The sequence below is a fragment of the Vanellus vanellus genome (assembly GCF_965231255.1).
Source record: "Vanellus vanellus genome assembly, chromosome: 30".
Lineage (NCBI taxonomy): Eukaryota > Metazoa > Chordata > Aves > Charadriiformes > Charadriidae > Vanellus > Vanellus vanellus.
The window spans coordinates 1,272,572-1,294,390 of NC_138935.1; the positions used below are offsets into that span (position 1 = coordinate 1,272,572).

Genomic DNA, 21,819 nt, shown 5'->3' on the forward strand with positions numbered 1-21,819 from the left:
CTGCCCCATCCCTGGAGGTGTTCAAGGCCGGGTTGGACGGGGCTTGGGGCAACCTGGGCTGGGGGGAGGTGGCCCCGCTCATAGAATCATAGAACCACAGAACTGTTTGGGCTGGAAGGGATCTTCAAGCCCCCCCCCCAGTGCCACCCCCTGCCCCGGGCAGGGCCACCTCCCCCCAGCCCAGGTTGCCCCAAGCCCCGTCCAACCCGGCCTTGAACCCCTCCAGGGATGGGGCAGCCACAGCTCCTCGGGGCACCCTGCGCCAGGGGCTCACCGCCCTCACGGGGAAGAATTTCCCCCCGCTGTCTCCCCTAAATCTGCCCTCTGCCGGTGCCAAACCGCCCCCCCTCGTCCCACGGCTCCCCTCCCTGACCCAGAGTCCCTCCCCAGCTCTCCCGGAGCCCCTTTAGGCACTGGAAGGGGCTCGGAGGGCTCCCCGGAGCCTTCTCCTCTCCAGGCTGACCCCCCCACCTCTCCCCACCTCCCGACAGAGGGTTGGAGTAGGTGACCTCTAAAGGTCCCTTCCCCCCCCCCCAAACCATCCCGGGATTCCACGATTCCATGATTCCAGTACACGGGATTTGCACCCCGGGAGCAGGAGGGGGCTTTTCCCCCACCTGCTCCACCCTTCCACCAAAAAAAAAAAGCCCATTTTGAGTCTGACTGGGAAACTTTGAGCTCCCGCACTGGTTCCAGGCAGGACTCGGCTCGTGCCGCTCGGGGCGAAGAGCCGCTGGTGGCAGCCGGACTTCGCCCGGGGCCAGCGGGTGTGTGTGCACACACGTGTGCACTGTGTGGTGTGCTGGTGTGCACCCATCTGTGTGTGTGTGTACTGCACAGGGTGTGTGTGTGCACACGCGTGTGCACGCACTCTGTGTGTGCTGTGTGTGTCCGGGTGTGCACACGCACAGTGTGTGTGTGTGTGCTGTGCGTGTGCACACACGTGTGGTACACGGCACAGCGTGTGTGTGCTCTGTGTGTGTGTGTGTGCACACGCGTGTGCGCTGCACTGAGCCGCTCTCAGTCTCCCGGTCCCGGGGGGGGGGATTCCCCACCGTGACGCCCCCCCGAGGGGCAGCTCGGGACCGGGGACCGGGGACCGGGGGAGGCGGGGGGGGGGGCAGCACCCAGCGCCCCCCCGGGACACCCCGACGTCCTGCCCGCTCCCCGGGGCCGCCCCGGGAGCTCCGCTGAGTCCCGGTTCCCCCCGCTCCCCCCCTCCCCCCCGCCCCCCCCGCCCGGTTCCCCGGACGGTCCCCGCGGCGGATTCGTTCGAGGAACGGCGGGAGGGACGCGGACACCGACACCCCCCCCCCCCGCCCGCCGCCCCCCTCCCCGCTCCGGTGCCCGCGACGCTCTCCCCGACGGCGGCAGGACGCGCCTCCTCTTGCCCTGTCGGCGACACTGCTGTCGCGACAGAGCCCGGCAGCCCCGCGGTGAGCGGTGAAACGGATTAACGACACCGGTGGCACGGAACCCACCCCCCCCCACCCCCCCTCCCGCTGCCGGGGTCGCCGTCGGTATCGCCTCTTGGGCGCACCGGGAGGGGGGACGACCGGGGGGGGGGGGGGGGGTGGGGGGTGGGGGGTGTCCGTGCCTTGATGGGGCCCCCGGCGCGCTCCCGGCTCAGGCGCGCTCCCGGGGGAGGCGGGGGGCGGCGGCGCTGACGGGCGGGGGCGCGGACACGGGCGGGGGCTGCGCGTTGTGCCCCGCGGACGGTGGCGCCCCCGTTCCGCTCTTCTCCCGTCCCCTCCCTGCCGGTACCGCTGCCGGTATCGTTATCCCGGTAAGAAGCCGAAGAGTGGACGGACGGGGCGGGAGGGGATGCGGCGCCGGTAAAGCCACCGGCGGGGATGCCCCGTAGGGGAGCGGGGGGGGGACGGACACACGGGTGTGCGCCCCGTCTGTAAGCGGAGGGACCGGCAGCGGCAGCGGCAGCGGCAGCGGAGGGACCCGTCGGGCGCAGGGACGGGACGGGACGGGGCGGGGAGAGGCGGGGAAGGGGGTGGGGGCGGGTGAAGAACGGCGGCCGCAGCCCCCGGTGCAGCCCCTCCGGTGGGCTCCGGGGATACCGGGGGCAAGGTCGGTCTTAACCCCAACGGGAACGGGGGGAGCGGGGCGGGTGGCCGCCGCCGCCGCCGTGATTTCGTTGCCGTTCGTTAAGGGGAGCTCCAGCTCCGGGAGGCGGAAAACGAACCGGGAGGCACCGGACAGCCCCGATCCAGCGGGAGGGGACGGACACCGGTGCCGGTCCTTAACGCTCCTCTCCGCCCGCAGCCCCCGCGCTGGCCGCCGGCATGAAGACGGAAGAGGCTCCGTCCTGCCTGCAGCAGGCAACGCCGGTCCTGGGCTTCGGTGAGTGCCGGGGAGAGCGGGAGCGGGTGCCACGCACCGGGCACCGGGGACACCCCCCACCCCCCCAGCCCCTCCAGCCCGGGCTGCTCAGGCAGCATCTGGGGCTGCCTGCCTCATCCTCATCCTCATCCTCATCCTCATCCTCATCCTCATCCTCATCCTCATCCTCATCCTCATCCTCATCCTCATCCTCATCCTCATCCCCATCCTCATCCTCATCCTCATCCCCATCCCCATCCCATCCCCATCCCATCCCATCCCATCCCATCCCATCCCATCCCATCCCCATCCCCATCCCCATCCCCATCCCCATCCCCATCCCCATCCCCATCTCCATCCCATCCCATCCCCATCCCCATCCCTATTCCCATTCCCATCCTAATCCTCATCCTCATCCTCTTCCTCCTCCTCCTTCTCCTCCTCCTCCTCCTCCCCGGACCACTCTGGGGGTCTCAGCATGTCCGCAAGTTGCAGCAGGACCAGCCAGCACTGCCTGCGCTGCCCGTTTTTCCCCCCAAAATACAATCCCAAGAGACGTCAGCGGCGTTCCCCGCTCCTCTGTGGGGTTTATTCCCGGCTCGGGTAGGAGATTTCCCCCCCCCCCCCCCCATGGATTGTTGGGGTGAGTGGGAGAGAGGGACACCCCCCCCCTTCCGCCTCGCTCAGCCCGGCTTTGCGGTTTGCCAATTTTGCGGCAACAAAAGCCCCGGCAAGATGTTGGCAGGCGGCAAAATGCCATCTTGCAACCCCGAAGCAGCTGCGGCTGCGGTTGGGCTGAGGTTGTCCTTAACGGCAGACAGCACCGGCACAAGGCACCGAGCCCGGAAGGGACGGGGGACACCGCGAGCGTCCACCCCTTGCCTGTCCCGACCTCCTGGCTAAGCCCCTTCGGAGCCTCGGTTCACCCCGCTCCGTTGCTGATTTTCGGGCGCATGCCGTGGCGGGGGGGGCAGGCTGCGGGCGCGTGGCCCTCGGCCATCCCAACCGTCGGCTTTGCTCACCCGAGTTTTAACTGTCGGCGAGGATAGCTGCCCAGGAGAGCCGGCGGGCAGTTCACGCGCGGCGGGAGGGTCTGGATGCAGGGGGGTTAATTTTGGATAACAGGGGGATGAGGCGCCCGGGAGCTGCCTCCCTCCGCGTCCACGCTGGGCTCACCACGTCCCGTCCCCCTCTCGTCGTTCCCTTTTCCCTTTCTCACCGAGCCGCAACATGGTGGGTTGGGAATTGCTCTTCCTTAACATATTTGCTGGTCCAAACTGTTGCGGTTTTACAACCCCGATGGCTTTAGAGCAGCGTAAGGCAGAGTCTCCTTTACTTTCAGTTTTGCCTCTTTTTCCCGGGCTGGCTGCGGGGAGATTCCGGCAAGCCGACAGTTTTCCTGGGATTTTTCCCATCCCCTGGAGCTCGGGATCGCTCGCTCCTCTCCCGTTGGCTTACGGCATCGCCGCGACCGTGGCCTTGTGCCGAACAAGACTCGGGTGGGAATTATTGCCGGGCAGTAGCCTCTGCTCCGGGCCCTGCCCGCGCATCCCCAGCCACGACGCGCGCAGGATTCTCCTGCCTCCCACCACCCCGTGTCCTCCTGCCCGCTCCCGGGGCGAGAGGGAGGGACAAACATCCCGGGGGTGAAACAGAGGGACAAACATCCCCAGGGACAGATGGAGGGACCAACATCCCCAGCGCAAGAGGGAGGGACAAACATCCCCGGGGCGAAACAGAGGGACAAACATCCCTGGGGCGAAACAGAGGGACAAACATCCCCGGGGCGAGACGGAGGGACAAACATCCCCGGGGAGCTGAAGTTTTGTATCTCTCCCTTTCAGCCCGATCCCCCATTCCCAGAGCTCCCTGGCGACTCAATTAGCTGCTCGCAGCCTAATTTACTATTAGATCCTTCCCTGCTTCCCCCCCGCCCCAAAATTAAAGAGGAATTGGGGTTGGGGTTTTTATTTTTTGTCCCATATGCCTCAAAACCCACTGGAGGTTTGGCTGGTCCCGCGGTGACGCTCAGCCCGTGGGCGCCAAGTCAAGAAGGGGGGAAATATTTGACGCCAAAAGTTAATAAGGGAGGAAAAAGCGAGGAGTGGAGGCTCCACGTGGGGCGAATATCCCCGGAGACCCTCTGCGCCTGCCCGCGGCCCCCTGGGACGGGGTTGCTTGTGGCCGTGGCCACCCCCGCTGCCCTCCGGCCGTCACAGAGCCGCACCGTTACGGCTCTCGTGCTGCTGCTCCGGCACCACCCGCCCCACATTCATTTTTTCCTCTTCTTGGGCTAAAATCCTCATTTCCCAGCCCTGATCTGCTGGCTGCCGACCTGCAGGAGAGCCCTGGGGGTCTGGTCCCCTCCCAGCTCGTGCCGTCACCTGCTTTTGCAGGTCCCAGCGCTTAATTAACGAGCCGTGCCGAGCCCGGGAGCTGCAAAGGACTCGGCTTGCCGCAACGTCCGGCATCGCCCGACGTTTGGGCATAGAAAGCCCAAATTAGCCCGATTTCCCCCCTTTCTCCCCACCCCCCATCAACGCCAAACGTCGGTGTAACCACAGCAGAGGCAGAGAGCGTTTGCCGGGGTTTCAGATGATTTCGGGACTTTGGGAAAGCGTCTGTAAGCTCAAACTGGCCGGGGGGGGGAGGGGGAAAAAAAAAAAAAATAAAAAATAAGTGTTCAAGAAAGCCTCCCGCCGGCGGCGGCGTTTTGCCTCCGCCGCGGCGGTCCTGCCCCGTGCCCCGCTCCTCCCTCCTCCCACCACCGCGTTGAGCCCACTAAACCCGCCGAGGCGGAAAGCAAGTTGCCGTCGGGCCGATTCGGGCTCCTGACGGGGATGTCGGCCGGCGGAGGAGCGTGGTCAGGTGTTAAGGGCCGCTTCCCGGAGGCCCCGGTGAGACCTGCGGGGTTGGGAGAGTCTCCGCCTGTTCCCGCAGAGGCAGAAATTGCCCTTTTGTTGGCGCTGCCGCCGCCGGCTCGGGGCTCCTCCGCGTCCCCCGGCCTTGGGCGGAGGCGCCGCGGGTCCCCGCTGGGCCGTGTCTCCTGCCGTTTGCCCCCCCTGCTGCTTCTGGCCTTTTTGACTCCTTGCCTTGGGACGGCGCCCAAATTCGAGCCGGGCGCGGGGCGTTGCCCCTCAACCCTCCCGGTTCCTCCCAAGGCGCAGCAGAAGACCTCGGCTGCCCTCGGCAGCTCACGGCCTCGTAAAACGACCACGAGCTTCGTCCATGGGGTGCCATCATCCCTCCAAGCCTCGGAGGGGGCTCGGGCCGGCGTCACCCCGGGATCCACGAGCTTACGGGAGGATAAAAGCGTGGCGAGGCTGGAGAGGACGGAGAGAAGCGCTCGTAAAAGCCGAGGAGCTCGGCGAGGGGGGGAGGCCGTGGCCACCGGAGAGGGCGCCGCTGCCTGGCCCAGCCCGGAGCCCAGATCCAGCGCCCCAGATAGCGTATTTATTACTCACTCCTTTACCTTGAAGTTATCGTGACGACGCCTTTGAAGAGCAGCCATAGATTTCCGCGTTGATAACGCCGAGGAGGAAAGGGGGGGGGGGGAATAAAAATCCCAAAGCTCTGGAGCCTTTTTGAGCAGCTGTCAGCACCAAATCTGGGGCGAAACTGGACCAAATTCAGACGCAGGTCTCTCCTCTGAGCCCGACCGAGGTCTGAACAGGCTCAGCATCCCGGCGAGACACGCGTATATTTGCTCTCCCCTTCCCACGCCTGTGTTCTCCACGTCCTCCGCGATTTACACCGTGCCGGAGCGGTGGACCAGGGGTTCACCTCCAATTTACCACCTGCGGAGAAACCCAGAACCCGCTGCTTTCGCAGCGCCAACTTCTTTGACATTTATTTTCGAGGCTTCCACAAAAACCTCCGTGTCCAGCCTCCCTTCTCCTCCACTAACGCCACGTGGTGGTTGGTTGTTTTGGTTTTTTTTTTTTTTGTTTTTTGTTTTTTTTTTTTTAAAGCAAAAAACAACAGTAGATGATTGCAAGGAATTACGTGAGGTTAAGCATCACCCCCTCCAAAAAACGGCAGATAGCGCTGCAGGACGTGGTCCCCCCTCAGCAAAGCCAACCTCCTTCTCACCGCCCTCTTTCTCCCTCCTGCCCAGGTTCGGACTCCAAAATGCGGGAGGTGTGCGCCGGCTGCGACACCCCCATCTCCGACCGGTTCCTCCTGCGAGTCAACGAGCGCTCCTGGCACGAAGGCTGCGTGAAATGCGCCGTCTGCCTCCAGCCACTCTCCGGGACCTGCTACTGTCGCAACCGGCAGCTCTACTGCAAACACGACTACGAGAAGTAAGTGCCCTCTGGTTTCTTCCCATTTTTCCTTCCTTCTCGGCTCTGTTTTGACCGTCTTGGAGGGTCGGTCGCAAGGTGGGGTTCTGGAAGGGTGGGCGGCCAAAGGGTGTCGTGGTGTGGGTGTCACGTCGGTTGGTGAGCACCAGGTGAGGTGATGAGGACCACAGAGGTGTCCTGCGAAAGGATGTTGTCCCAAGAGAGGGGCAGAAGTGCTCAGCTGTGACTCAAGGTGGTGACATGGCGGGGACGAAGAGGCAGAAGGGATCGGGTCTGGTTTAGTGGTGGATTTGGCAGGGTGTGGTTGGACTCGATTGGGGTTGTTCCACCTGGAGAAGAGACGGCTCCGGGGAGCCCTCCGAGCCCCTTCCAGTGCCTAAAGGGGCTCCGGGAGAGCTGGGGAGGGACTCTGGGTCAGGGGGGGGAGCCGTGGGACGAGGGGGGGCGGTTTGGCACCGGCAGAGGGCAGATTTAGGGGAGACAGCGGGGGGAAATTCTTCCCCGTGAGGGCGGTGAGCCCCTGGCGCAGGGTGCCCCGAGGAGCTGTGGCTGCCCCATCCCTGGAGGGGTTCAAGGCCGGGTTGGACAGGGCTTGGGGCAACCTGGGCTGGGGGGAGGTGGCCCTGCCCAGGGCAGGGGGTGGCACTGGATGATCTTCAAGGTCCCTTCCCACCTAAACCCTTGTATGATTCTATGAAGATCTTCAAGGTCCCACCCAACCTAGCCGATTCTGTGATGATTCTGTGAAGCTGTTGGGGCAGAAAGGATGAGCTGTTGGTTCTTGGGATGCTCTTTCAAGAAATGAGGGGTGTCCAAGGCTGCCCAGGAGAAGACAGCGCTCCATGCCTTGTCCTTCTGGGACACGCGGGCCGGCAGATTTAACCTGCCGTTGTGGTTTGGGCTGGGCTGGCCACTAAAACGAATGACAGATGCTGTCTTTAACCTCTCCCCCCTTCAGCGAAGGTCCTGCTGGTGGGGTGAAGAGCAGACCAGGCGAGGACAGGAGTGCTGTCCCCTAACCGCTGTGCCGGGAGGTGCCGGGAAGCCCCGCGTGCTCTTGCAGCGGCGCACCCGCTCTTTGGTGCGAGGGAGCCCACGCCTCGGGTCGCGCCTGCCTCTGCCGCGGCCAGGGCTGCGCTCGGCTCGGCTCTGCTCCGGGTGGTGATACTGTCCCGTCGGGAGGGTCGACAGCACCGAGTATTTAGAACAGAATGGGAATGGAGTGGAATGGGATGGAAGGGGATGGAGTGGAGTGGAGTGGAGTGGAGTGGAGTGGAGTGGAGTGGAGTGGAGTGGAGTGGAATGGCATGGCATGGGATGGAATAGAATGGAGTGGAGTGGAATGGAATGGAATGGAATGGAATGGAATGGAATGGAATGGAATGGAATGGAGTGGAGTAGAGTGGAATGGAATGGAATGGAATGGAATGGAATGGAATGGAATGGAGTGGAGTGGAGTGGAGTGGAGTGGAATGGAATGGAGTGGAGTGGAATGGAATGGAATGGAATGGAATGGAATGGAATGGAATGGAATGGAGTAAAATGGAATGGAGTGGAATGGAACAGAATGGAATGGATTGGAATGGAGTGGAATGGAATTAGAAAAATAATAGAATAGAAAAGAAATAGAAAAAGAACAGAATAGAATACAACAGAACAGAAATATAAAAAGCAAAGAAAAGAAAAGAGAAAAGAAAAGAAAAATAGAAGAGAGTAGAGTGGAATGGAATGGAATGGAATGGAATGGAATGGAATGGAATGGAGTTGGAGGGAGTGGAGTGGAATGGAATGGAATGGAATGGAGTAAAATGGAATGGAGTGGAATGGAGTGGAGTGGAGTGGAATGGAATTAGAAAAATAATAGAATACAAAAGAAATAGAAAAAGAACAGAATAGAATACAACAGAACAGAAATATAAAAAGCAAAGTAAAGAAAAGAAAAGAGAAAATAAAAGAGAAGTAGAAGAGAGTAGAGTGGAATGGAATGGAATGGAATGGAATGGAATGGAATGGAATGGAATGGAATGGAATGGAATGGAATGGAATGGAATATTTCCGTTGGGAGGGACCTGCAGCGATCACCTAGCCCAGCTTCATTTGCTTTTGAACACCGTGCCGGGGCCGCCGGGAGAGGACAGGGCTGGGGCGCTCCGCGGCGTGTCGCGTGACTGGAACTGCGCAGCCGCGGTGCGGCGGTTGGGTGTTGGCGCATCCAGACGGAGCTGAGCAGGGGGAAGCGGTTGGCGGAGCCCCAGGGGCCGAAGGCATCTTGGAAGCGGAAAGCTGGGTCGTGGTGGTGCGATGTGGAAGGAGACATCCCGAAAGTGAAAGCGTGGCGGGTACCCGGAGGGGGCTGTAGGACGGCTGGGGAAGCAGCCGCCCCGCGTATCGCTGGGCTGCGCGATTTGATGGAATACAGCCGGTGCTGCGTGGGAAATCCTCGGGAAAAAAAAAAAAAAATGGGGTTTTTAGACGTAGCCCAAACTCCGCCTCGTCTGCCAAACTCAACGAGCGGCATCGCCCGCGGCGCTGGAGACGCAGCCCCGAATTTGGGCAGCGCCTGAGCTGGCGGCGCGGTCGCGCTCTGCCCCAGCACCGAAGCGGTGAAGGGTATTTTTTTGCCTTTCGCGGTCATAAATGCACTTCTATTAACGAAGGCGCTCAGGGGCTTCTGTTGGCTTTTCTCACGCCATTGGGAGGGGAACGTGGGATGGGAGATCCCATCCCTCTGCCACTCACTGGCTCTGTGGCTGCAGATGAAGGCTTTCCCCTTCACTCTGCCTCCCTCCGATGGAAAACCGGAGCCCCTTTGCTTTCCTCCGAACGCCGGTGACGTCCTTTCCCAAGGGGCATGGGGAAGCCCAGGGAACCTCTTTGTGCATCCCTAAATTTTGCAACCTGGAAGCATTTTGCAGCGGAGCAGACGCTGGAAACGAGTCTGGGAGGAGAAGGCAAAGGACACCCTCCTGTCCTCAATTCTTCCTCCCCCCGGCAGCCACCGCGAGCCCCCCATGGCATTATTTTTTGGGGGGGGGGGGGAGAGATTGTGGCACAACAATCCACTCGTTCCTCCTGAGGCTGAGCCGTGGCTCTGACAGCTCTGAGGGGAGGGGGGAGCCCACCCGCTGGCCACCCCCTTTCCTTCAGCATCTCAGGAACAAGAGATAAACTGGGAGAGCCCGAAGGGAGGGCAGGATCCGCTCCTCCGAGCTGGACTTTGAATGATGAGCCAACACCGCAGCCTCCTGTCTGCACGCACCAACCGAGCAGCATCGCTCCACGGAGCCGGGTCGATCCTGCCGGAGGTTATCTCGGAGCACTTTGATCATGGCTGGAAAAAAAAAAAAAAAAAAACCACAAAACAAAAAAACAACCCCCCAAAAAAAACCCCCGGAGCTGATTCCACGCCGGCTGCTGGCTCCGTCCGCCTTGCAGCAGGGCAGGGGATGGCTCAAAGGCTGCTGCCTTTCCTTTTGCCTCTGGCACGAGGGCTGAATAACCACGGTGACACCCCGGCAAACTTCAGCTACATCGGAAAACGCTGTGAGCTTCTCCCTCCCTGGGACAGGGAGCTGCCGCGCGGTCAGTGGCTCCCTGACGTGGCTGCTTGTCCCCACAACGCCATTAAAGCCGTGGCACCAGGCACCGAGGAGATGGACCGGGCTCAGTCGGTGGCTCATGCTGAGGTTGATGCTTCCTCGGTTCTCCTCCTCTGCCGAATAAGCATCTCCTGCGGGCAAAACACAAACTGCTTCCCACACGCTCCCTTCCTGACTCATTTTTCCCGTGCCAAGGATTCCACTGAAATATTAGAGGGGGGACAGTGCTCCCGCCCAGAAAGCCCGTGCTTGGTTGGGACCTCCAAGCCCGTGCCTGGTTGGGACCTCCAAGCCCATGCCCGGTTGGGTCCTCCAAGCCCGTGCCCGGTTGGGACCTCCAAGCCTATGCCCGGTTGGGACCTCCAAGCCCGTGCCCGGTTGGGACCTCCAAGCCCGTGCCCAGTTGGGTCCTCCAAGCCCGTGCCCGGTTGGGACCTCCTGCGGCTGGTGCCGCTGGGAAGAGCTGGCGACACACAGACATCCAAGGATGCCTCCGGGAAGGTGCTCCGTCAATTCCCCGAAGTTTGGCAGCATCCTCTAAAGACTCAACGGTCCAATCTTATCTTCCCTACGCTTCAGAAGAGAGAGCGCAGCCTCCTCCCGGCTACTGACGCAAGCGCTTGGCAGCGATGGGGACGGTAATAGAAATACCAAGGCTTGCCCGCTTGCCCGGGGCGGCTGGGAGAGGCAGGGAGAAGGAGCCGGGCCGGCATGGACACGGCTTGACGTGGAAAAGAAGGACAGGCTGCGTGAGCACGGCAGCACCCGCACCGTCCCAGCAAAGGGCGAGAGCCCCAGGATGCTCTGAAGGAAGGGAGGTGGACCTCCGTACGGTCTCGGCTGCGGGGGCAGGCAGGAGCCAGGATCTGGGGTGGGTTTGACCACTGTGGTTAAGAGTAAACAGATAAAAACGTGTTTGCAAAGCCAGTCTGGAAAGAGCATCGTCTCCTCCTTTTTTTGTTTTTTTGCTATGGATTTTTGGGCAGGAGAGCGTGGCCACGCTGTTTTTCCTAGCGCCGCGCTGCAGCTGCCGGGCTGCAGACCCCTGGCACGGTCTGCCCCGTCCCACTTCTGTGCTCCAAAGTATCTCAGCCGGGCTCAAAAATACCCCTTAGGGTCTCCAGCTCCGTAAGAGCTTTTGAAAGTTGGTGCTTCAAGGCACTTTCGAAGGCGTCTCCGCTCAGCACCTTTGTGCTTCCAGCATGGGAATTTCCAGGGAGGCAAGCTCTCAGTCCTCCTGTTTGGAAATCTGGTCCCGCAGAGTATTCATTCTTGGCCTTGACTTTCCAAAGTTCGTGTTTTTGGCCGGCGATGAATCCCAGACCGCAGAACCCAGCGTCGCCCCGGGCTGCGGCGTAGACCGGGGCTCGCAGCGTGGTGACCCGGAGGGGAGACCCATCTGGCATTTATCCCTCCTCATGTGAAACTGCGCAAGGAGAGGAAAATGCTTTAATGGGGAGATAAGCCAGCAGCTGCAGCTGAACGTGGGGGAAGGAACGGGCTGTTGATCTGGAGATGAAACGTTAAGCCTGAAGATGGATGTTGTTCTGCAGTCCCTATCATATAAAACCACAGCCTGAAGGCTTTTGTGAAACTCTCCTCTTCCCCTCTTGCCTGGGGCCCAGCCGGCTCTCCTGCGCTTCGCTCGGGCACCTGCCCTGTAAATCCAGCTCCGGGCAGCTCGTGTAAACGCAACGGCTCAGGAGAAGGGCAGAGGGAGGTGGAGGGGGAAGGAAAAATACTCCTGAACGATGATAGAGTGGCTGCAACGGCCGGGTCCTGGGCGCCTTGTTTACTTTGAAGTTTGTTTTGCGGGATGACAGGCGATGTGGGGGCTGCCGGGGAGCTGTCAAGAGGGATCTGAACCGCGGCCTCGCGCTGGCAGCCTTCCCCCTCTCCTCCACACTCTCCTCTTGCCCATGTGGAGATGATTTGCTCGTCCTCTGTAGAGATACGGGGTGAACTCGGCTCGAACCTGACTTGCAGTTTCTCCATCGCCGAGCGGCTGCCGGCACGTGACCGGCACAGCTGAGCACAGACCGAGTCCTCCGAATGCCCTCCCGGTCCTTGATCCTGAATCGCCGTGGTTTCTCCACCCGCTTGTAGAGGGGAGAGGGTTGAGGAGGGGTCGACCAGCCCGTTCCAGCCGCCGGCTCTGCCTGCGTCCCCTCCGGCATCCCCTCGGAGCTATTCCCACCCTCGCCGGCTGCGATGCGCGGAACCCGGCGCCGCACTTGAAGCCGAGATAATATTCCTAACCACGAGGGCTTGGAAAGCCCAGGGAAGGGCGGCCGAGGTTCGGGGAGCGAGAGCAGGTCATGCGCCTTTTGAAACCCACCACAGATAACCTCAGCTACCGCCGCGTGTCGAGCGGGGGATGTTCGGAGAGCAGAGATGGGCCACGTGGGCTCCGAGGGCAGCGTTTGGCGCGCGGCTGCCCAGTCGGTATATTTGGTACCCCGGAGTGACATCCGGCATCGTCTTTTGGGGATCTTTAACCACTTCGGCCAATTTTCCGGGCTGCGCAGATTAGGCAAAGCCCAGCGGAGAGGCGAGCGCTGTGATACCGACGGGGCTGCCTGAGAAATGGGAAATTAGGAGCCGACTTTTTTTTAATGGGGTGGAGTAAGCGAGTTAAAGACACGGGCTCCAGCGGTGGTTGGGATGCAGAGGGAGGGCAGAGGGGGACCGAAAATCTCTTGTGGAGCCAGCAGCCCTGCTCCTCCTTGCCGAAGAGGCAGGGAAAGAGGCAGCGGTGACCCTCCCTGCCCGAATATTGGGGGCTGACCCAGAGCGAGCACCTTGGCAACTCTTCTGAGCAAGCTGGTTAATGTTTCAAACCATGTGGGAGGGCTCCTCTCCGAGCAAAGCTCTCCCGGGTAGGAGAAGCCGGGACAGGGGTTGGACAAGAGCGAGCCCAGGCGCTGTGTGCAAACCCCATTGCATTCCAGGAGCGGGAGTCAGGCCCTAAAAATGACGAAACTGGTGTTGAAACCAGAAGGATGGGGGATTTTTTGTGTTGTTGGTTTTTTGACCGGCGGTGGGATTTTTTATTTTGGCTTTTAAGCTTCTCCTTCCCCTTTGCTGCGTTTGGGACATTTGGTTATAGTCAGCTCAGAAATTATCAGAGCGCTCCCTAGGCACGAGGATGTTAAAAAACGGTGCTTGAGATGTGTTTATAACCCCAAAATAGGGACTCGAGGACAAAACGGTCCCGAAACATGACGGATCGCAAGCGCTGTTGATAGCTACTACTCTTAAAAAGGCGTTTCTGGTTGCCTGTCCAGCCTTGCTTTACCAAGCGCCGTGTTCCCGACGGTGCTGGGCATCCCCATCCCATTGCTCTGATCCGTCCATCCTGCCCCGTTCGGCCACGGGCAGCTTCTCCGTCTGCTGAGCAACGGGGTCCTTCCCCCCACCCCAAGTCATGTCTTCTCCTGGCCCTCCCTCTCTCTTGGGCTGGAGGGAGGTAATGAAAAGTGACAGTGCTCTGAAAAGTGAGCAAATAAATGAGATAATGAGCACCCTTGACAAGGCAGTGATGAATGGAGCCCGCGTGCCCGGCTAACAGACCCTGCGGGAGCCTCCACCAGTAGCACAACGGGAGATGAGGGGATGAAGGAGGTGGGAAGGAGATAGCCTGCAACTTCCTTCCAGCTCCTCTGGGCTGGGTGATGGGACCAGTCCGGACGCCCTTCGATAGAACCCATAAGTAGGGTGAGCTGTGCTTATCGCCGGTCTTCCAAGGAGCATCCACAGCCGTTATCTTGAGATGCTTTGCTCCTCCAAACTGGGGAGGTCACTGCAGCCATCCCTGCTCCACTGGTGAGGACCTTTATCTTGAGATACTTTGCTCCTCCAAACTGGGGAGGTCACATCCCTGCTCCACTGGTGAGGACCTTTATCTTGAGATACTTTGCTCCTCCAAACTGGGGAGGTCACATCCTTGCTCCACTGGTGAGGATCTTTGAGATACTTTGCTCCTCCAAACTGGGGAGGTCACATCCCTGCTCCACTGGTGAGGACCTTTGAGATGCTTTGCTCCTCCAAACTGGGGAGGTCAACTGCAGCCATCCCTGCTCCACTGGTGAGGACCAGTGGGACCTCAGTGGGGCAGAATTTGGGCAGGTTGAACCTGGTGTCCTGTTTTTTCAGGACAGCCCCAGTGGGTTTGCAGCTTTACGTCTCTCTTGGACGTGGCAAGACCACTGCCGTGGAGCAGGACCGGTTCCCCAAAGCGTCGGCGAACAACTCGATCACTCGTACCTTTTCCCCAGCCCAAACGTCTCCCCCTTCCTTATCGGAGGGTTGGGGGGGGGGTGGCTGAGCCCCATCTCCCACCGAGAGCGAAGCCCATCTGATGATTAATGGCGTTAATTACGCGAAGCTATTCCTACCCCAGTTCGCACTGTTCCCTCGCATTGGTTTGTTCACGGGGCCCAGGAAATTAAACACTAACTCTATAATCACTGCGAAATGAAAGAAATATGCAGATGCGCCTTGAGCGTGATTAAGAAACCAGCCACCACGTGCTGTCTGTTCCCCATCGCTGTTGGGTTGTTTTTCTAATGGGGGGGGGGGGGGGAGAGAATACATGGGGGAGGACGAACTTTTTTTCACGTGTGGCACATTATTTTTCTAGTTTAATTAAATGTAATTTACTTTGATGGATACTCTTTCTCTTTTGGGCTGGTTTTGTTGTTTTTTTTTTTTTCTTTTCTGTGTTTTATGTCCCATGGCTTTGAGTCTCTCCTGGACCCCACGTCACCAACTTTCATGCTATTACTGGGCAGAGTTTTCTTAACCACACAGCTCCTGGAGCCCTGTGACCGTAGGCTAACGTCAGCCTGTAAAAATAATTTGATGAGGAAAAGGAAAATACGAACCCGAAAAGACGTAGATATCAAAGTAAACCATAATTCAAGGTATCAGCTCCCCCCAACTGGAGGACACAGGTGGACCTTAACAATCGAGTGGTTGCAAAGGGTTTGGATCCTCAGCACTTCCAGTGAAAGACGTTTCTTATCCCTTTCGGGCCGCGGGTGACCTTACGGACGCCAAGCAGATATCGAGGAGGCTACCGCCGGCCACTTGGGTTTGGGGAGGTGGACACGGTCCAGCGGGCAAGCAGCCTCCGAACAGCCCAGGGTTCGGCAGCCCGCTCGTCGGGGCTGAGCTCGTTACCGCGGCGCTGACAGACGTGCCACAGCTCTACCTTCCTGCGCTGGCGGCCTTGCGGTCTCGCTCGCCGAGCTCCCCGGGGCTCGCTCCGGGCTTGTCCCCGGCTCGCTGGGCTGGGGAAGGAGGAGGAGGGAAGTTTTGCTCAGCTCAGCGGTGGCTGTAAAGGTGGGAGGATTCGCAGCGGACGCGGTCCTGACAGCGCGCCCGGCGCTGTTTCCCCGAGATTAATTCCGTTTAGACCCAGCGCGACTCTCGCTGGGCTTTGTGGGTTCCTACCCCGAGAGAAGCGGCGTCTGGGCGAGCAGGGGTGTGATCGCTGCAAGGCCGGGCTGGCGCGGGAGGAGCGGGGACAGAGCTCTGCCCGCGGATGCTGCCCTCATCCCGGCACCTCCGTCTGCCTCTCCGCGCCTGGAGCACCGCTCATCCCTTGCCGCAGGTACGGGCAGCCGCAGGAGGGGGGGTGGGGGGTGGTCTGGATGTTACGTGCGCGCCCTCAGCACCGCAGCTGGTTTGCGGGAAAGCTGCTCCGTCCATTTTCCCCAGCGACAGCTCCCCCTTTATCCCAACGCCAGCTCCTAAAAGCAGCACAGCGGGATGGGCGCTGGGACGCTGCGCTGGGGTTTCGAAGGGGCCGAAGGCTCGGAGGGGTCGCACCATACTCCTGTTTCTGGACGCAGCATCTCTCTCGGTCCGGAATCGGGGACCACCAGAGGGCAGCCGCGAAGGCAAAGGTGCCAGAAATAAACTCCCGAGAGCCAGCTTCCAGCGGTGCCAGGGGCCGCAGTGCTGGGACCAGCAGGCGGGCAGGAGTTGATCCCACGCAGCACAGGCGTCCTGACAGCCACGGGGGAGCCCGGAACCGTTAAGGTTTTAAGAAACCAGTTTTCTCCCAGCCCAGGGGGGTCCCTGGAGCGTTGGGCAAGGGGAGCCCAGACCCTCTCTTACAGTCGGTGGGGGTTTAGGGAGGGTGCGCGGGAAGGTGTTCGCAGGCAGTGGGGCTCAGCAAAGAGTCTGCACCCACGTGGAGAGCCCGCGGCTGCTGCGACCGATTGCAGGGACTGAAGGGAAAGTGATTTATGAAAAGACCGAGGCGCCGCCGCTCCTGTATTATCGCAGTTCTTTTATTTCTAAACTTGTCTAAGGCTGCAAGGGTAGCGCTGACGATCTGTCACCCGGTTCCTTCAGCCTCCGCTTCCTTCTTCGGGAAGCCCGCGTGAAACCAGACGCTGAAGAACCACGGGGCACAGCTGGCAACGCCGAGCAAGTGCCGGTGTCGCACGGTGCCCCGAAAACGAGATCCTCCCACCTCTCCTCTCCGTCCCTTGGGAGGAGTTAAGTTGCTCTTTCTCCCTTGTTCCTCCCAAGGTATTTTTCCTGCCTTCTGCTTCCCCGTCCTCCCTCCCTTTCCCTCTGCTCTTTCTGCTCACCGGCCGTCTCTCGAGTCCTCGCGGCTCCACGCCTCCCGCGTTGCTAACGCGCCGCTGGAGAATGCGGCCCCTTCTTTCTTTCTTAGCCGGTGCACAAATTGAATTATAAGCCAGATCCATAATCGGCCCCCAGCTTTCATCTCCCCCTCCCCCTTAATGCAATTAAGCTTAAATTGGGCTAATTACAGCTTATCCTAACTATCTTGGTGGCAGCTTCACACATCTTTGACCGCTCAACGCAGGGTTGGGGTTTTGTTTTTTTTTTTTTGCCATTATTGAGGTCTCGCCGATACAGCGGCGGTAATATCGGAGCCGGTCAGGCTTGCGTGGAGAAGCAGCATCCCAAATCCCTTTCCTCATCCCTGGATGTGGTTTTGCTGGCGGCAGGAGAAAGGTGAAGCTGGAAAGAAGCTCGGCCTGTAAAAAAAAAAAAAAAACAAAAAAAAAACAACAAAACCCAAACAAAAAACCCCAAAAAGCAAAAGTTTAATTACCAATATGCTTTCAAACTGGTTATGTGAATGCCCGAAAGCAGCGTAATTCACTTCCAGGGCCGGGGGAAATTCAGGGCCGCAGGTTAAGCGGAGAAATGAGCAGCCCGGCAGCGCTGCACCCCTTTCATGAGCTCGTTTAACGACCAGGCAGCCTCGGGGCGGCTACGGCCGATGCGGAACCTGCCTCGTCAATCCCGACTCGGGCTCAAACCAAGAACCCCCGTTAGTCTCGGAAGGGCAGTAGAGCTACCGCGCTGCTTGCGGATCACAGTCCGCCGGGGTACGACCTGCTCGGGGCTTTGTGGAGGAGGGGAGTGGACGCGGCGGTTTGTCACCCGCTCCCTGAGGCTTCGACGTGCTTTTTTCACGACTTTTAACCGCCTTTTTCTTCGTTCCCACCCCCTCCATCACACGGCAGGCCGGCCCGTGCGCGGACATCTCTCTCCCTCCCTAAGTCAGCCAGTCGAACGGGTGGGTTCCTCTTACGCGACAGCTTAACAGCTTTCACCGTTTAAAAACGCGCCTTAGATTTTTTTTTTTTTAAAAAATCTGGATTATGTTTAACTGGTATCCGCCTTTTAAGAGCGTCCACACGGAAGCGGACTGCGTGAGCCTGGCGCGCTCTCTGTCGCAGATCGCTCACCGAGGCAACTTTACATTCAATTTTCTTTCCTAAGGTCGCTGTTTGCAGCAGTTCTTCTTCTCTGTGCTTAACGCAGGATTAGGGGTTTTTTTTTGGCTGAAATACTGCCCTGGCCACCTCCTGGGCCGCGGCCGTTTCGTACGAGCACCGTAATTCTTTCTAAAACGAGTCTTGCTTTAAAGGAGGACTTATTCTCGGCCCTTGGGGGGGGGGGAAGATGCTCCGTTATTCCTCACCCGCAAAGGGATCCACGGCACAGAGAGGGGCTACACAAAAAGTCTCGCAGGGCACGGACGGGGACCGCAGTTTCTAATGGCCAATCGCCGATCTCCGGCGATGCCCAACTCAGCCCCGGGGTGCAGAGCTCCGAAACCCTTCGGACGGAGGCACCAGAGGCGTTTTGCCAGGAAAATTGGCTCCCGTCGCCAACGTTGGGGCGAGACAGAGGTAAATGTCACTCCCGGCGGCAGGCAGCAGCCCTGCCCGGCCACGCTGCCCCCTTAGCTGCTGCGTGCTGCCGAATCGCCCCCTGCGCCGCCGCACGCCCCCGTCCTCGTTTAAAACAGAGAGGAGAGGGAGAGAGCGCAGGGTTTAATTTAAATCACATCTCCCAGGCTTGTTCTTTTCTCAATCAATATTGCTTTTTACATCATATCTAATCTCTCTCTCTCTCTTTTTCTTTTTTTTTTTTTTTTCCTTCCCCCACCCCTCCGAAGTAAAATTTAATTAAATAATTCTAATGAATGTTTAATGATGTTCTTTTGTCATTATTAAATCTGTAATAAAAGTGTCTGCAGCCCTTCTACCTCCCTCCCCCCCGCTTCCCCCGTTAATACCCCCGCCGCCAGCCCTCCCTTCTCCCCTGCGCGCACTGTCCTGCTGTCTCCCTTCTTTTCCCCTGCCTTCCCCCCCCCCCTCGCGCTGTGACAACGCCGGCATTCAGACCCGCAAACAGGAAATGAGAAACGGGGAAACAGGATATTGAGTTTGGATACTATCTGGATGGGTAATATCACCCCTAGCTACTAAGCGAAGGAACCCTTCTCCTGCCGGGCATACTAATGGGAGACGGGGAGGCTTCCCGGAGCCATGCAATAAGGGCAGGACAAAATCAATAGGAATTGATAACTCCTAACTTTAAACCGGCGGAGCTGGGGCGAGCTTTCGGTTTGTGCCTTTGTCGAGCGGAAAAAAAGGGGGGGGGGGGGAAACAGGAGGGGAGAGAAAGGAGCTGATGGTCCCCTCCCCAGGGGAGAGCAGAAAGGCGCTGTCTCGCTGATACAGGACCAGAGACTTCATCTCTGCAAGAGGGAGAATCCCCGTAAATAAGAGACGCGGTTCCTATTTCTTCTTTGGGAACCAGGAGCTTCCTAAGAGCTCAGTGTGGAGGGAGAGCCGGCTCGGGTCCGAACGCGGCGGGGCTTGCCAAGGCACCACACCAGCTCCCTGCGCTTGGAAAAGAAAATAATTAGGGAAAAAAAAAAAAAAAAGAAGAGGGTCGTGCCTTTTTTGGGGGCAGGCAGGAGGGGCGGCTGGTTTGGGACAGGACCCACCTCCTCTATCCCGCGCTAAGCAAGAGGCTTCGCTCTGCTGTTCCCGACAGCTTGCAGAACGTCCTTGAAAAAGCACCAAGTGCAGGACCCCACAAGGGCTTCTGAATTACAGCGGGAACTTTGCACGGGCTACAGAGAGCTGGGGAAGGGCTTGAGAGGCGGGGAAGGGCTTTTGAGGAGGGCAGGTAGCGATAGGACGAGGGGGAATGGCTTCAAACTGGGAGAGGGGAGATTTAAATTAGATATTAGGAAGAATTTTTTCACTTTGAGGGCGGTGAGCCCCCGGCGCAGGTCGCCCCGAGGAGCTGTGGCTGCCCCATCCCTGGAGGGGTTCAAGGCCGGGTTGGACGGGGCTTGGGGCAACCTGGGCTGGGGGGAGGTGGCCCAGCCCGGGGCAGGAGGGTGGTACTGGATGATCTTCAAGATTCCTTCCAATCTAAACCATTCTATGATTCTCCAGCGAAATAAACGCTGCACCCGCTCGCTGCAGCTCTGCGCGTCCCGCAGTCTGCGGCGCCCGTCCCGGCTCAGCTCGGGGTGGAACTCCCACCGCCTCCTGTTAGAAAGATTGAAAAAAAGCACTTAGAGTATACTCTAAAGAGCATAACCCCAAAGCCGCAGCGTAGTGCCAGTCCAGCGCAGGTCTGTAGAGATTCAACAGCTGAATCCCACCTTCCTGCGGCTCGGAGACAGCCTAATGTGGGATTAGCAGGACCTGGACCAGCCGGAGAGTTGGGCGGAGAGGAACCTGATGGAGTTCTACCATGGCGAGTGTGGGGCGCTGCGTCTGGGGAGGGATAACCCCACCCGCGGGTACGGGTCAGGGGCTGACCTGCGGGAGAGCAGCTCTGGGGAAAGGCACCTGGGAGTCCTGGTGGCCAACGGGGCGGCCCCGAGCCAGCAGTGTGCCCCGGTGGCCAAGGCGGCCAAGGGCATCCTGGGGGGCATCAAGCAGAGCGTGGCCAGCAGGTGGAGGGCGGTCATCCTCCCCCTCTGCTCTGCTCTGCTCTGCTCTGCCCCGGGGAGGCCACGTCTGGAGCGCTGTGGCCAGTTCGGGGCTCCCCGGGTGGAGAAGGACAGGGAACTGCTGGAGAGGCTCCAGCAAAGGGCTGCGGAGATGAGGAGGGGACCGGAGCGTCTTTGTTATGGGGAAGGGCTGAGGGAATCGGGGCTTTTCGGGGGGGAGGAGGGAAGGCTGAGGGGGGATCTCATCCATCCGTAACGGGAGGGAGGGTGCCGGGGGTGGGAACGGCCTTCTTCCAGCGGTGCCCAGTGCCGGGAGGAGAGGGACCGGGCACAACCGTGACCATGGGCAGTCCCATCTCAACCTGCGGAGGGACTTCTCTCCCGTGCGGGCGGCAGAGCACTGGCACAGCTGCCCCGAGAGGGGGGGGAGTCTCCCGCTGCGGAGCCATTCCAAACCCGCCTGGAGGTGTCCTGTGCCACGGCCGGAGGTGCCCCTGCTCTGGCGGGGGGTGGCGCTGGGGCAGCTCCGGAGGGCCCTTCCCACCCCCACCTCTCTGGGATTCTGTAAAGCAGAGCGGGAACATTTTCGCCCCTGCTTGGCAGAGGTGAGGGTGACTGCAGAACCTGAATTCCCCTCCGCCGCGCTGCCCCAGCGCTGGAGAGCATTTCCAGCTCAGGAGAGCTCTTGCGGGGCTGCGAGTGGAAGGCGGCGTGGAAGGAGGGTAGATGGGGCGTTTGCAGCTCAAAGCGAAGGGCGGGAGGGAACAGCTCAGGGTACGCGTACCGCTGTCATCCCTCCGTTCTGGATGCGTTTGGAAGGAATCCGCTCATTTTCCTCCTCGGAAGCAGCGGTCAGTGCTGGCTGCTGTCGAACGCCGCGATACCTGGCAAGCGCGGCGCTGCCACGCTCCTTCCGTCACCGCAGAAGCTCCCTGCCCGGGGAAGGGGGGTGGGGTGGGCAAAACTCCTTTTTGGGACCCTTTTTCTGAGCTCTGTCTGCAGGGAGCGGCCGTGGGGACGGTTTGGAGTGGGGGGACTGTGGTTGGAAAAGCACACAGCCCCCTTTTCCCACCGTACTTTAGCCAGTAGCGCCGTCCCTCCCACCTCTCCTTCACCTGACTGAGACACTCTCCGCAGCGCCGTCCCTCCCTGGCAGCACTCGGGGAAAAGGTGGGGGGGGGGGGGGGGAAGAGGAAGAAAAAAAAAAAAAAAAAAGGGCAAAAAAAAAAAAAGCAACCCCCATTTTTTGTTAGCATTCAGCAGTGATATGACAGGCGCCCTATGAATTCTGGGAGATTTTAATAAAGAAGACAGGCCT

General features: G+C 59.8%; 2 protein-coding genes across 2 annotated transcripts in view; one reads left to right on the top strand and one right to left on the bottom strand.

Annotated features, from left to right (window-relative positions):
- Positions 1-21,819, bottom strand: part of UBL5 (ubiquitin like 5) — a 114,875-nt gene that overhangs the window by 11,553 nt on the left and 81,503 nt on the right. The window lies entirely within an intron of this gene.
- LOC309682551 (LIM homeobox transcription factor 1-alpha-like) overlaps positions 2,298-21,819 on the top strand; it is a gene marked incomplete at both ends in the record, with an annotated part of 30,046 nt that continues 10,524 nt past the window's right edge. The window contains 2 exons of the mRNA XM_082496664.1: positions 2,298-2,355; positions 6,452-6,638. Coding sequence (XP_082352790.1) covers positions 2,298-2,355; positions 6,452-6,638 — 245 coding nt within the window. The remainder of the gene's footprint in view (positions 2,356-6,451; positions 6,639-21,819) is intronic.